Here is a 12,245-nt window from a genome sequence, read left to right as displayed (position 1 = left end):
TGCGGCAGGTGCGAGCGCCATGACGTCAATCAGACACATTAACCAGGGGGCTCGGGCGGATGACGTTTGATTTCTTCGCGCTTTTGTGAGGATGGCCATAGACGACAAAACGGGGTGGGGCTTAACCTGAAGGAGGGGCGGAACCGGAAGCTGAACGTTGCGGAGAGGTCATGTCGGTCCTGCTTGTTGTGCCGATTGGTCTGGGGGCAGGGCGGGGTGAACGTGACGTCTACGTGGGCGGGGGAAAAGATGTCATATACGGGGCGGGCCCATGAGGTCACACATGGGGCGGGGCTAAACGTCAGGTGTTTAGGCGTGTCGGCGACGTTGCCCTTGGTTACCGGTTGGGGGGGTGTAGGGAGGAGGAGGAGGCTGTCGTTTGGAGCCGGGAATGGAGGCGGAGGAGAGGACGGAGCGGTGGCATATCTTCAGCAGTGGCAGCTGTCTCCGCCCAAGGTTTTAAGGACAGGTTCCCCCTTCAACCTGCCCCCGATCCCACACCCACAGGAGACTAACAACAGGCCTCAGGCGGAGAGTCCCCCTCGTCACCCTCCGCTCCGTCAGTCAGTGTCCGCTCGGCGCCTGAGAGTCTGTGAAATCGGGGCCGCGGGCCCGGGCCTGGGCCTCTACCTCTGCTGAGCACAGAGAGGGCCGCACATCTCTTCCCCGGCCATCAACCGGCGCAGGAAGATGGCGAACGAGCCTCCCGCCCGTAGTCTGGACGACATCGACCTTTCGGCTCTCCGGGTAAGGCAAAGCACCAACAACTGCCCGTCCCCTCTACTGACTCACCCCCCCCCCCCCCATCACCCCATTTTTCCGCCGATTCCAATTCCCCCCACCACCCATTCCCCCTCCTCCCCGTCACCAACCCCGATTTGACCTCTTCTCACAATTCCCCTTACGATTCCCTTTTCCCACCCTGTCTGACACCTTCTCGCCCTCTCCTCCCCCTCTCCTCTCCTCTCCCTCACGATTACCCCTCCCCCAGCCCCACGATGACCTCCCCCCTCCCCCTGATAACCTCCCTCCACCCCCCCCACAATGACCTCTCCTCCCTCCCCCCCACAATGACCTCTCCTCCCTCCACCCCCCACACGATTGCCTCACCTCCCTCCACCCCCACCCAGGATTGCCTCTCCTCCCTCCACCACACCCAGGATTGCCCCTCCTCCCTCCACCCCCCCAAGATTGCCTCTTCTCCCTCCACCCCCCCAACTATTGCCTCTTCCCCTCCCACCTGCAATTACTCCCTCCCCCCATGATTACCTGTCTTCCCGCTCCAGTTCCTGATCTTAATTTGTCATTCCCTTCAACCCCTCCATGATTCCTCTCTTCTCCCCCAGATTACCACCCCCATCCTCCCATGATTACCTTTGCACCCCCCCATGATTATTCGTCAGCCTAACCCATCACGATTACACCCCCACACCCTCCATGACTACCCCTCCCTGATTCCTGCTCGCCCACCCTCACCACTTCTTCCCTCCCACAATTCCTGCCCCTCCTCCATCCCACACCACCTTCCATGCTCCCCCTGGCACTGTCTCCTGCAGCCTGCAATTTCCCCTAGCCTCCACAATTCCCCCACCCCACAATTCCCCGTCTCTCCCCTTTTTTGCCCCCACGATTCTCCTTTCTTCTCGCCTACCTCTTACCATGCTGACCCCCTCACCATGGTCCACCCTCTCTGCAATACTCACCCTCGACCCTGAATTCCTCCTCCTCCCCAGTATTCTGTTTCCCATTTTTGCCCCCTCCTCCCCAGCCTCCCTCTTTGTTTCCCGTTAATCTCCCTCCTCCCACCTCCATCTCACGGTTCTCTGTCCCCTCTCCCATCCCTGTTCTCTTGCTTTGTTCTTTTTGAACAGCACCCCATCTTAAGGCAGCTATATGCCATGCCTTTTACATAACAAAGGTGGGATGGAGGCTTTTAGAAATTTGTCAAGTAGTGTATAAAATTAAAATTTAATTATTTTATATATTATGGGGAAACCAACATGGTTATTTGCAATTAGTTTTCTTGGCCTTTAAATAAGATTGTGTTTCATTATTTTAGGGGCCTCTGTTATACATTCGCATTATAGCTTTTCACATTTGTTTGATGTTGATCTACATTGTACAATTTAAACATTCAGATGCCCCTTTTATTTCATATATTGTGCCAAGCGGCATCTAAATCATTGTGCCCTTTTTTTTTACTTTTTTGGGATTGACTTCCTTGTAATCTATCATCTGATGATTCCAGCTGAATTTTAGTCTAAATAGTCAGGTTGACCCTTAGCATTGCATTTCCTCGTTCTCTCTGCAAGGCATTTCTGATCATTTGTTTGCCAGCATCCTTTGATATTATCTGCCTACATGTATTTGAAGGCTGAATGATCTCCAGCACTGTAATCACCCCACGACTATAACAGAAGCTCATAGGTACAGATGACCCGATTGACCCTATCCAACTGTGCATCTTTTAGAATTTTGCTTTCTCCAAGCGTTATTCTTGAGGTTTGTTCGATGTGTAACTTCTAAAAATGGTTTTTGGATAAAACAAGTTCTTTCTCTCTCTCTTGATGTTTCCAAACTTTTTGTTTGGCATTTTAGGCATTTCTTTCTAGCATTGTTGGTTTATATCTAGGGCTGTTGGTTTACAGTGCTTGATTAAGATAACAACCCTTTTGTTGCATGGATTTTCCAAGGAATTTCACTGGTATTTTGGCAATTGTGTTGTGAATTTCTTGCTCCCTTTGTGTGAGAGTCAAATCTATAGCCCCCCATGTCCACACTTGTCAAAAACGAGCACCAAGCTGTTCTCCTCCTGTTTTCCAACCTTGTCTGTCCTGGCTTCACAAAGATACATCAAATTAATTCATCAATATTAGGAAGGTTTCTGTCTTAATCACCATTACAAGCAGTGAGTTTTAAACTCCCACAATCCCTCTGGGTGAAAAAACTTTTCCCCTCACTCTGCTAAACCTTCTGCCCTTTGTTTTAAAATCTGTGTCCCCCACCCTACTCATTGATCCCTGCATCAAGGGAAAATACATTTCTTCCTGTCTACCCTGACCATGCATTTCATACTGTTGCAGCGTAACTTTGCTGTTCTTAAGTCCTAAACCTTGGCTAATAAACGTGAGAAGTATCTGTGTTCTTCTGTTATAAAAGTTTATTTATGTGTCCAGATGAGCGAATTGGTCCTCAGTTCAACATTTCACGAGAATGAATGTTTGTCTAACAATACAGCACTACGTCATTTCTGTACAGGTGTGTCAGACACAATGTTTGCAGTCAGGTTCTGGAGTCTAGACTTGAATGCAACCATATGATTCAGAAGCAATCATTCGACCTACTGAGTCACTTAAATCTGGCTGTTAGACCTATTGATAAGTGTGCTATCTGGCTGCCTGATTACCTCTTGGGCAGTATGTTTGTGGATGTTAATGGTTCCCTTTTCAGACAGATCATCTCTTTGTGTCCCCCCCCACTCCTAAAACAAAGTATTAAAAAATTCAGGAAGAGAAAAATACTAGTCTTTGCAAACTGTAAATCGTTTGCTTTTACTTCTCCAAAGTCTTTGAAGGTGTTATCACAGTTCAAGTCCAAAGAGCATGGAAACAGATCCTTTGGTCCAACTTGTCCGTGCCCAACACATATCTGAAACTGATGTTGTCCGATTTGCCAGCACTTGGCCTATATCCATCTAAACCCTTCCGATTCATATACCCATCCAGATGCCTTTTAAATGATGTAATTGTACCAGCCTCCACCACTTTCTCTGGCAGCTCATTTCACAGATGTACTACCCTCCGTGTGAAAATGTTGCCCCTTAGGTCCCTTTTAAATTTTCGTCCCCTCGTTGTAAACTTATGCCCTCTAGTTCTGGAAAAAGCTCCACCCAAGGACAAAGAATTTGTCCTGTTGCTTTGCACAACTGTATCTTTGTACACTTCCAATATGTTTTCTTTCCCTGCAACAACCCTGAGGCAACTTTTGTTCAGGTCGCAAATATCCAAGAGAAACTGGTTATGACGATCTATCAATCCTTCCTGTTTTTTGATCTGTCTGCAGTCTTAGACATGACTGACCAAATCATTTATCCTCCAACAACTCCTCTTGTAGTGGCACTGCCTGCTTTTGCTTACTCATACAGTCATTGCTAAAGAATCTCTGGCTGTAGCTTCTCTTTCTAATCCCTCCCCAACTACTGGATTTCCTGAAGGATCAATCCTTTGTCCTTTTATTTCTTATCCACACACTGAGCCTCGTGAAATCATTTGAAAATGTGTTGATAACAGTTTGTCATCCAACTACTTGATCACCAGTTTCCTGTTCTAGGATATATGTTGACTGATGTTAATGGTTTCCTTTCTAGACTGTTGCTCGTGCACATGTGTATGATGATGCTCCTCTCCCCAGCATATCTTCTGCCTCCTCACTTCCTTCCACTCACCTGTGCCTCCCTCCATTGCCTTTGATTTGTTGTGCCACAGGTATCAAGAATGTTTTTCGATAAAATACTGGAAGTTAGAAAACAGCTTTTGTTCTTGCAACAAATTGATGCTTGGTTATGTATTTCAGTGCATTCTTTACTGAATCAGTGCAAACTTCTTCGTGATTGGTATCCTATTTGATTCTTGTTGCACCTTCTCCAAAGTATCCGCATCCTTCTGGTAGTGTTGTGACCAGAACTGCATGCAATATTCCAACTGTGGCCTAACTAAAATTTTTCACAGCTGTTACGTAACTCACCAAATTTTATATTTAGCGCCCAGCCAATGTAGGCAGGCGTGCTATATGCTTTCTTGACCATGTTATCTACTTGTGTTGCCCCTTTTCGGGATTTGTGGACCTGAACACCCAGATCCCTTTGTCAGTGCTTGGAAGGGTTCTGCCATTTATTATATAATTCACACTTGAATTTGATCTTCCAAAACTCTGTCTGCCATTTCTGTGCCCAAATCTGCAATCCTGTCGCTAACAAATCCGTTTGCTTCCAAATGTGAATAAATCCTGCCTCTCAATAGCTTCACCACTGACGTTAGGTGCACCATCTTGTAATTATCTGGATGATTTCTATTTCCTTTCTTGATCAAAGGAATGACATTGGCCATTCTGCAGACCTTTGGAACCTTGCCTGAGGCCAAAGATATTTGTTAAAACCCTCAACTATTTCTTCCCTTGCCTCACACAGTATCCTGGGATAGTTCCCATCTGGTTCTGGGGATTTTTCTACTTCAGTGTATTTTAAGACACCTAACACTTCCTCCTTCATTACATTGACCTGCTTGAGAGTATTCACACTCCTTTCCTTAATCTCAACATCTCTCTTGTCCCTCTGTTTGGTGAATACCGATGTAAAGTACCATATATACCTGTGTAAAAGTAAAGTTTTTTTTGGACTTTTTTTTAAGGTTTAATTTATGGGGTTGACTATTACATAGATACTACTTTTGAGGGGTTGAAATTCATGCTACAGTCCAAAATACCATATCATTAGCAGAACCCCAATTAATTTCTCAACGAATAAAAAGAGCAACAGAAAAAACAAGCTGAGCTGCACACAAGGGAAGGCTGTCACCTAACTCTGACCTGATGCGTCTTAAACTTGCATGCCAAATTGGTGTGAAGTGTACACCAAAATACAATAGCATGGGAAAAAAAAATTCCTTACTGTAACATTTTTGTGCAGGATAATATTTCGACTCATAAATATTGATCAGTGAAGAACTAAGGTTGACTTTTACACGAGATGTATGGAAAGTTTCAGATTTTTTGGCTGAAAATAGTGGGTCAACTTTTATCTGAGGTTAACTTTTACTGTAGTATATACGGTACTCATTAAGGATCTCCCCCACTTCCTTGGGTTGCACATGTAACCTCCCTTCTGTCTCCTCAAATGGGTCTGTCCTTTCCCTCATTATCCTCTTGCTCCTAATATGTGTATAAAATGCCTTGAGATTTCATGGTCTCTTTAGCCCTCCATCCTCCCTATTTGATGAGCTCCTTCTTACTTTCTCTATATTCTTCAAAGACTGTCTGTTTTTAGTTGCCTAGACTTTTGGTTTTTTTTAACTAGGCTGATAAATTCCCCGTCATTCAAGGTTCCTGCTTCCTGCCATTCCTGGCCTTCATTTTCACAGTAACGTGCCTTTCTGCATTATAATCAGCTGGTTTTTAAGAGGCTCCCACATATCAGATGTGGATTTGCCCTCAAATGCTCGCTTCCAATCCACATTCTACAATTCTTTCCTAATTTGGTTATAATTGGTCTTCTCCTTGTTTAACACACCTCCATGCTTGTCCTTATCCATAATTATCCGAAAATGTACACAGTAATAGTCACTATTCCCGAAATGCTCCCCCACTGAAACTTTGATCACTTGACTGTGCTCATTTCCCAATACCGGGCCCAGTATGGCCCCTCCCTCATTGGACTATCTCAATATTGTTTCAAAAGACTCTCCTGGATATACCTAACAAATTGCTTACCATTCAAACCCTGGATACTAAGGGAGTCACAGTCAGTGTAGGGGAAGTTAAAATCACCCACCACAACCACCATGTTATTTTCACATCTTTCCAGAATCTGACTACGTATCTCTTTCGCTGTCTCCTGTTGGCTGCTAGGATGTCTGCAGTACAATCCCAGCACTGTGATTGCACCCTTTCTCTTCCTCAGCTCTACCGAAATGCCTCACTGCAGGATCCCTCCAGGGTGTCCTACTTCAGCACAGCTGTAATTTGCTTCCTAACTAGTAATGCAACTCTCTGCACCCCCCACCACCTCTTTTGCTTCCTCCTCTGTCCCATCTAAATAATTACTTTTCCAGAATGTTAAGCTGCCAATCCTGTCCCTTTTTAAACCATGTCTCCGTGATAGCAACAACATAATAATTGCCTGCATTAGTCCAGGCTCTAAATTCATCCATTTTGTGTGTTATACAGCTTGCATTGAAGCGAATACAGTTCAAACCTCCAGTTTCACTGAGCTCAGCAACCTCTCCCTGACCGTTCTTCCTCATAGCTATATTTGCCCTAGTCTCGAATTCTTCCCCTATCTGTACACTTATTGACCTGCTGTTTTGGTTTCCAATCCTCTGCCACACTAGTTTAAACCCTTTCATGTGGCACTATCACACCTCCTTGCCAGGATATTGGTGCAATGGTTCTTCTTGTGCAGATTCCATCTTCCATGGAGAATATCCCAATGATCCAGTTATCTGAAGCTCTACCCCTCACATCATCTCTTTAGCTGCATGTTCAATTGTATTATGTCACTGTTTCTCACCTCAGTAGCATGTGGCACGGGGAGTAATCCTGAGATTGCTACTCTAGATGTCTTGCTTTTTAGTTTTCTATCTAACTCCCTGAATTGTCATTGCAAAACATTGGTCAGTCTTCCTAGCTATGTCGTTTGCGCCAATGTGAACAATGTTTACCCTCCAGTTTCAGTTTACTGGTGCATTGTCTATGGCAGCACTTTGAATGATCAAAGTTGACTTGCTCACACTTTCTTCTCATTCAGTATAAATTCTGGTTCCCTTTTGAAATGTGGTATTCTTGTGTTTGTCCTGAGGAGTGAGGGGTGAAATACTTTAACAGCATGATTCTTTTAGTTAGCGAAACAATTTGATTCTCTAGCACTGCCTAAAGGCACCCAACCTCCATCCCTGCCTCAGCTCACCAGTTTCTGAAGCCGTGTCCTTTTGTTGGCTCTCAATTCTGCCATTCTCAAGTGCTCTTGGCTGACCTCCAATCTCTCACCCTCTAAACTTGAGCTCCTCTGAAAGTCTGCTGCTTGTGTCCCAACATAACAAGTCTTGCTCATACATCACAATTGTGCTTGCTGGTTTTTCGCCATTTGGAAGATTTTTCTTTCCATTATACAGGTGCCTCTACTATTGCTGCTGTGTCTGCAGTTTGCTCCTCGAGCCCCTTTTTGGTCACCTGGTCTAATATCTTTCATGTGTCAGAGTGAATTACATCAATAATTCTAAGATCAAATTGTTGATGCGAAAGCTTTAATTCCTTTAAGTCTGTTGTAATAGTGGGTGAGACCAGCCTCACCTCACTTCCTCCAACGATCTTATCAATTCATCTATAGTGCTGCTTGGGATATTTTACTGAAGGTATTGTAAAAAATGCAAGTCCAGGCCTTCAAGAGGTGGCAGGAGAGGCACTTGTATGAGCCATAAAGTGTCTGATTTAAAACACTTGAATTTCTGGAAACTCCTTGTCCTCGAGTGTATTGTATGGTGTAGTAGGAAGTTTTATTTTGATGAAATAGTCAAGTATTTTACTTTAAGGAATCTGCGGTTCATTTCAAAACGCCAAAGGAAACCAATCAAGAAAGGTACTTCCTGCTAGCGCACAATTGACTTTTCAGTAACACTGGGGACAAATTCCTAAGTTGATACTTCCTGTACCTATTATAAGGTGTTTTTTGACTTGGAAAAGGTCGATGTAACATTTACAATGCAGTTCAGATGTTTATGTTCACCTAGAAGTTTTGTTGGGCAATATTTAGTTTCCCCTTGTGCTTATGCTGCAAAGACTAGAACTTGCTTTGTTACATAGAGAATGATGGGATGAAATAATAATATTGAATCTCAAGGGTTGGCAGTTGTTTATGGAATTTGAAAGTTTTTCATTCATGGGATCAGGGCATTGCTGGCCAGACCAGCAATTATTGATCATCTCTAATTGCCTAGTAGTCAACTAAAAGTAAACCACATTGTTGTGGGTCTGGAGTCACATGTAGGCTAGACTAGGTAAGCATGACCGTTTCTCTTCCCTAAATGGCATCAGTAACTCCGATGAGTTTTTCCAACAATTGCCAATGGTTTCATGGTCATCACTAGATTCTTAATTTCAGAGTCAACATTAGAGATGTGCTGGAAAAGCACAGCAGGCCAGGCAGCGTCTGAAGAGCTGGGTTGGGGGCTGGGACTGGGGAGAAGGTAGCTGAAAGTGCAATAGGTGGATGGAGGTGGTGAGGCAGGTGTTAGGTTGGAGAGGAGGGTGGAGCGGTAGGTGGGAAGGAAGATTGACAGCTGGGACAGGTCATGGGGACAGTGCTAAGCTGGAAGGTTGGATCTGGTGTCAGGTAGGGGAGAGGGGAAATGAGGAAACTGGTGATGCCCACATTGATGTCATGAGGTTGAAGGGTTCTGACGTGAAAGATGAGTCATTCTTCCTCCAGGCGTCTGATGGTGAGGGAGCAGCGGTGGAGGAGGCCCAGGACCTGCATGTCCTCGGCAGAGTGGGAGGGGGAGTTGAAATGTTTGTCCATCGGACGGTGGGGTTGATTGGCGTGGTGTCCTGGAGATGTTCTCTGAAGCGCACTGTGAGGAGGCGTCTGGTCTTCCCAATGTAGAGGAGACTTCATCAGGAGCTACGGATACAGTAAATGACATGGATGGAAGTGCACATGAAACTTTGGACGTGGAAGGCTCCTTTGGGGCCTTGGACAGAGGTGAGGGGGGGAGGTGTGGGGTTTGGGGGGAGGTGTGGGGCAGGTTTTGCAATTCCTGCTGAAGGTGCTAGGAGGGGAGGGTGTGTTGTGGGGGTGGGGGGTGGGGGAGGGGGGTGCGTGGACTTTCTCAGGTGGTCTCGGAGGGAACAGCCTTTGCGGACGGTGGATAGGGGTGGGGAGGGAAATATATCCCTGGTGTGGGGTCCATTTGTAGGTGGCAGAAATGTTGGCAGATGATGCGATTTATGTGGAGGTTGGTGGAGTGCAAGGTGAGGACTGGAGGGTTCTGTCCTTGTTACAGTTGAAGGTGTGGGTTTCGAGTTCAGAGGTGCGGGACATGGATGAGATGCGTTGGAGGGCATCTTCAACCACAAGGGAAGGGAAGTTGCGTTCTTTAAAGAAGGAGGCCGTCTAGTATGTCCTGTGGAGGAACTGGTCCTCCTGGGAACAGATGCACTGGAGGCAGAGGAATTGGGAATATGGGATAGCATTTCTGTAGGAGGTCGGGTGGGAGGAGGTGAGTTTGTAAAAGATGTCAGTATGGAGTCGGTTATCGTTGATGAAGATGGAGAGGTCCAGGAAGGGTGGGGTGGGGGGGGCAGGTGTCAGATGGTCCAAGTGAATTTAAGGTCAGGGTGGAAGGTGTTGGTGAAGTTGATGAACTGTTCAACTTTCTTGTGGGAGCACGAGGTGGCGTCGATGCAGTTATCGATGTAGCAGAGAAAAAGGTGGAGCTTGGTGCCAGTGTAACTCCAGAAGATGGACTGTTCTATGTAGCCGAAGAAGGGATAGGCATAGCTGAGGCCCATGTGGGTGCCCATGGCTACCCCTTTTTTCTGGAGTAAGTGGGATGATTGAAAGGAGAAATTGAGGGTGAGGATCATTTCAGCCGAACGAATAAGAGTATCAGTGGAAGAGTGCTGGTGGGGATGCCGGGACAGGAAGAAACGGAGGGCTTGGAGGCCCTGGTCATGGCGGATGGAGATGAAGAGGGACTGGATATTTTAATTTAAGATTTTGTTTATATTGATTTCAGGACAGCCATCTACTGGCAGGATTCTCATCCAGGTTCCCAGAACGTTTCTTGGGTCTTGGATTAGCAGTCTGACTGTAATACCACACCCCATTGAGAAATAAGTTCAGCATCTCATTGAGAATGTCTTAAACCAAGTGAAATTTTGAGTGACATAATAATTTAAAGAAACAAAATCGTGTCATTGTGATCTTTTGGCAATGACACGGTCCCTGATAGTGGTGTCCTGGAATGTCACTGGATTAGTTATCCAAAATGTTGGTTTAATATTCTGGGGATATGGTTCATATCCCTTCACAACATAAACCTATTTTGAAATTTAAATTCAGCTTTTAAAAAAAAAGAAAATCTGGAATAAATAGCTTGTCTAATGGTGACCGTTTAATCACCACCAATTGTTGTAAAAATCCATCGGGTTCACTGTTCTTTTTTAAGAAAGGAAAGCTCTATTTCTGACTCCAAGCACAAGTGTATTTGCCTCCTAACTGTCCCCTGAAGTGGCTGAGTAAGCCACTTCATTCAGGAACATTTGGGGATGGCAGTAAATGCTGAGAAACTGCCCAGCAACTCCCACATCTAAAGATCCAACAAAAATGGTAGTCGTTTTTAAAATCTAGAAGTTATATAATATTTGCATTATCTTGAAGAGCATGGTCAGTCTCTTCGCTTTTGTTCAAGCCTCTTAGATTTGTTTCGTGGGCAGTGAAATCAATGATTTGAGGTGTCTCAATGTTGGTGCAATTTAAGGAAAAATTGCTTTGGATTAATTGGATTTGTACAGGTCCTCTATGCCAGTGCTGAATATGCCAGGGAGGTGGACAGCAAATTCTCTTATGCCAAACTGCTAATTTTTGTTTGTAAGTGTGACTGGAATTGCTCATCATCTCTGAGCCACAAAGTGATAAAGCAGCTGGGTGACTTTGTTTGGTCTCCTTGTTTGAAAAATAAACAGAATTGTGTTAAAGTAGTACGCTCAACTCTGAAGATTAAGGGCTTTAGAAGAATGAGAGGTGATCTTACAAAACATTCAACAACTTAAGGGCTGATACCAAGAAAAAGGAGGCATTTAGGGTGAGAGGGGGAAAGTTTAAAGGGAGGTGTGAGGAACCTTTTTTATATGAAGAGTGGTTGGATTCTGGATTGCACTGCCAAGGTGGTGGTGGTGGCAGCAGATATGATGGGAGTGTTTCAGGGATTTTAGAGAAGCACATAAAAATGCAAGGAATGAAGGGATTGATTTAATTTGGCATTGTGTTCTACACAACATTGTGCTGTACTGTTTGATATTCTATGTAAGACATTTCCTTTAAAAAAAATAAAAATAAAGGGCATTATTTAAGAGCAAGAGAATTTGCCTCCTCTGAAATGAGGAAAGAAACCTTTTCTGAGGGTTGTTCATCTGTGGAATTTTCTTCTCCAGTAAGCAGTGGAGGCTGGGTAATTGAATTTATTCCAAGCTGATCTCAATTTTTGATTCAAAAGCAGAAATTGCTGGAAAATCTCAGCAGGTCTGGCAGCTATAAAAAGGAAGGGGAGACAATATCGGAGTCCAGTATTCCTCATTCAGAGCTAAAAATTTGCTTTCTTTCCACAGACGCTGCTCGACCTGCTGAGTTTCTTAACCAATATCTGTTTTTATAGGAGATTTTGAAAGCCTGTTTTTAAAAAAATTTTGATTTGATAAGGGAGTCAAGGGAACTGTGTGGGACAGACAGGAAAAAGGAATTGAGACCACACCCAACT

At 44.8% G+C, this 12,245-nt stretch overlaps 1 protein-coding gene across 2 annotated transcripts in view; it reads left to right on the top strand.

Annotated features, from left to right (window-relative positions):
- The first annotated feature begins 355 nt into the window (after positions 1-355).
- LOC132835150 (misshapen-like kinase 1) overlaps positions 356-12,245 on the top strand; it is a 289,538-nt gene continuing 277,648 nt past the window's right edge. For both annotated transcript variants that reach the window (XM_060854484.1, XM_060854483.1), the window contains exon 1: positions 356-747. In XM_060854484.1, the coding sequence (XP_060710467.1) occupies positions 691-747 (57 nt within the window). In that variant the 5' untranslated portion in view covers positions 356-690. The remainder of the gene's footprint in view (positions 748-12,245) is intronic.

The sequence above is a fragment of the Hemiscyllium ocellatum genome, chromosome 44 (assembly GCF_020745735.1).
Source record: "Hemiscyllium ocellatum isolate sHemOce1 chromosome 44, sHemOce1.pat.X.cur, whole genome shotgun sequence".
Classification (NCBI taxonomy): Eukaryota; Metazoa; Chordata; class Chondrichthyes; order Orectolobiformes; family Hemiscylliidae; genus Hemiscyllium; species Hemiscyllium ocellatum.
Note: the sequence above shows the minus strand (reverse complement) of the source record. Positions and strands in the feature narration are given on the sequence as shown.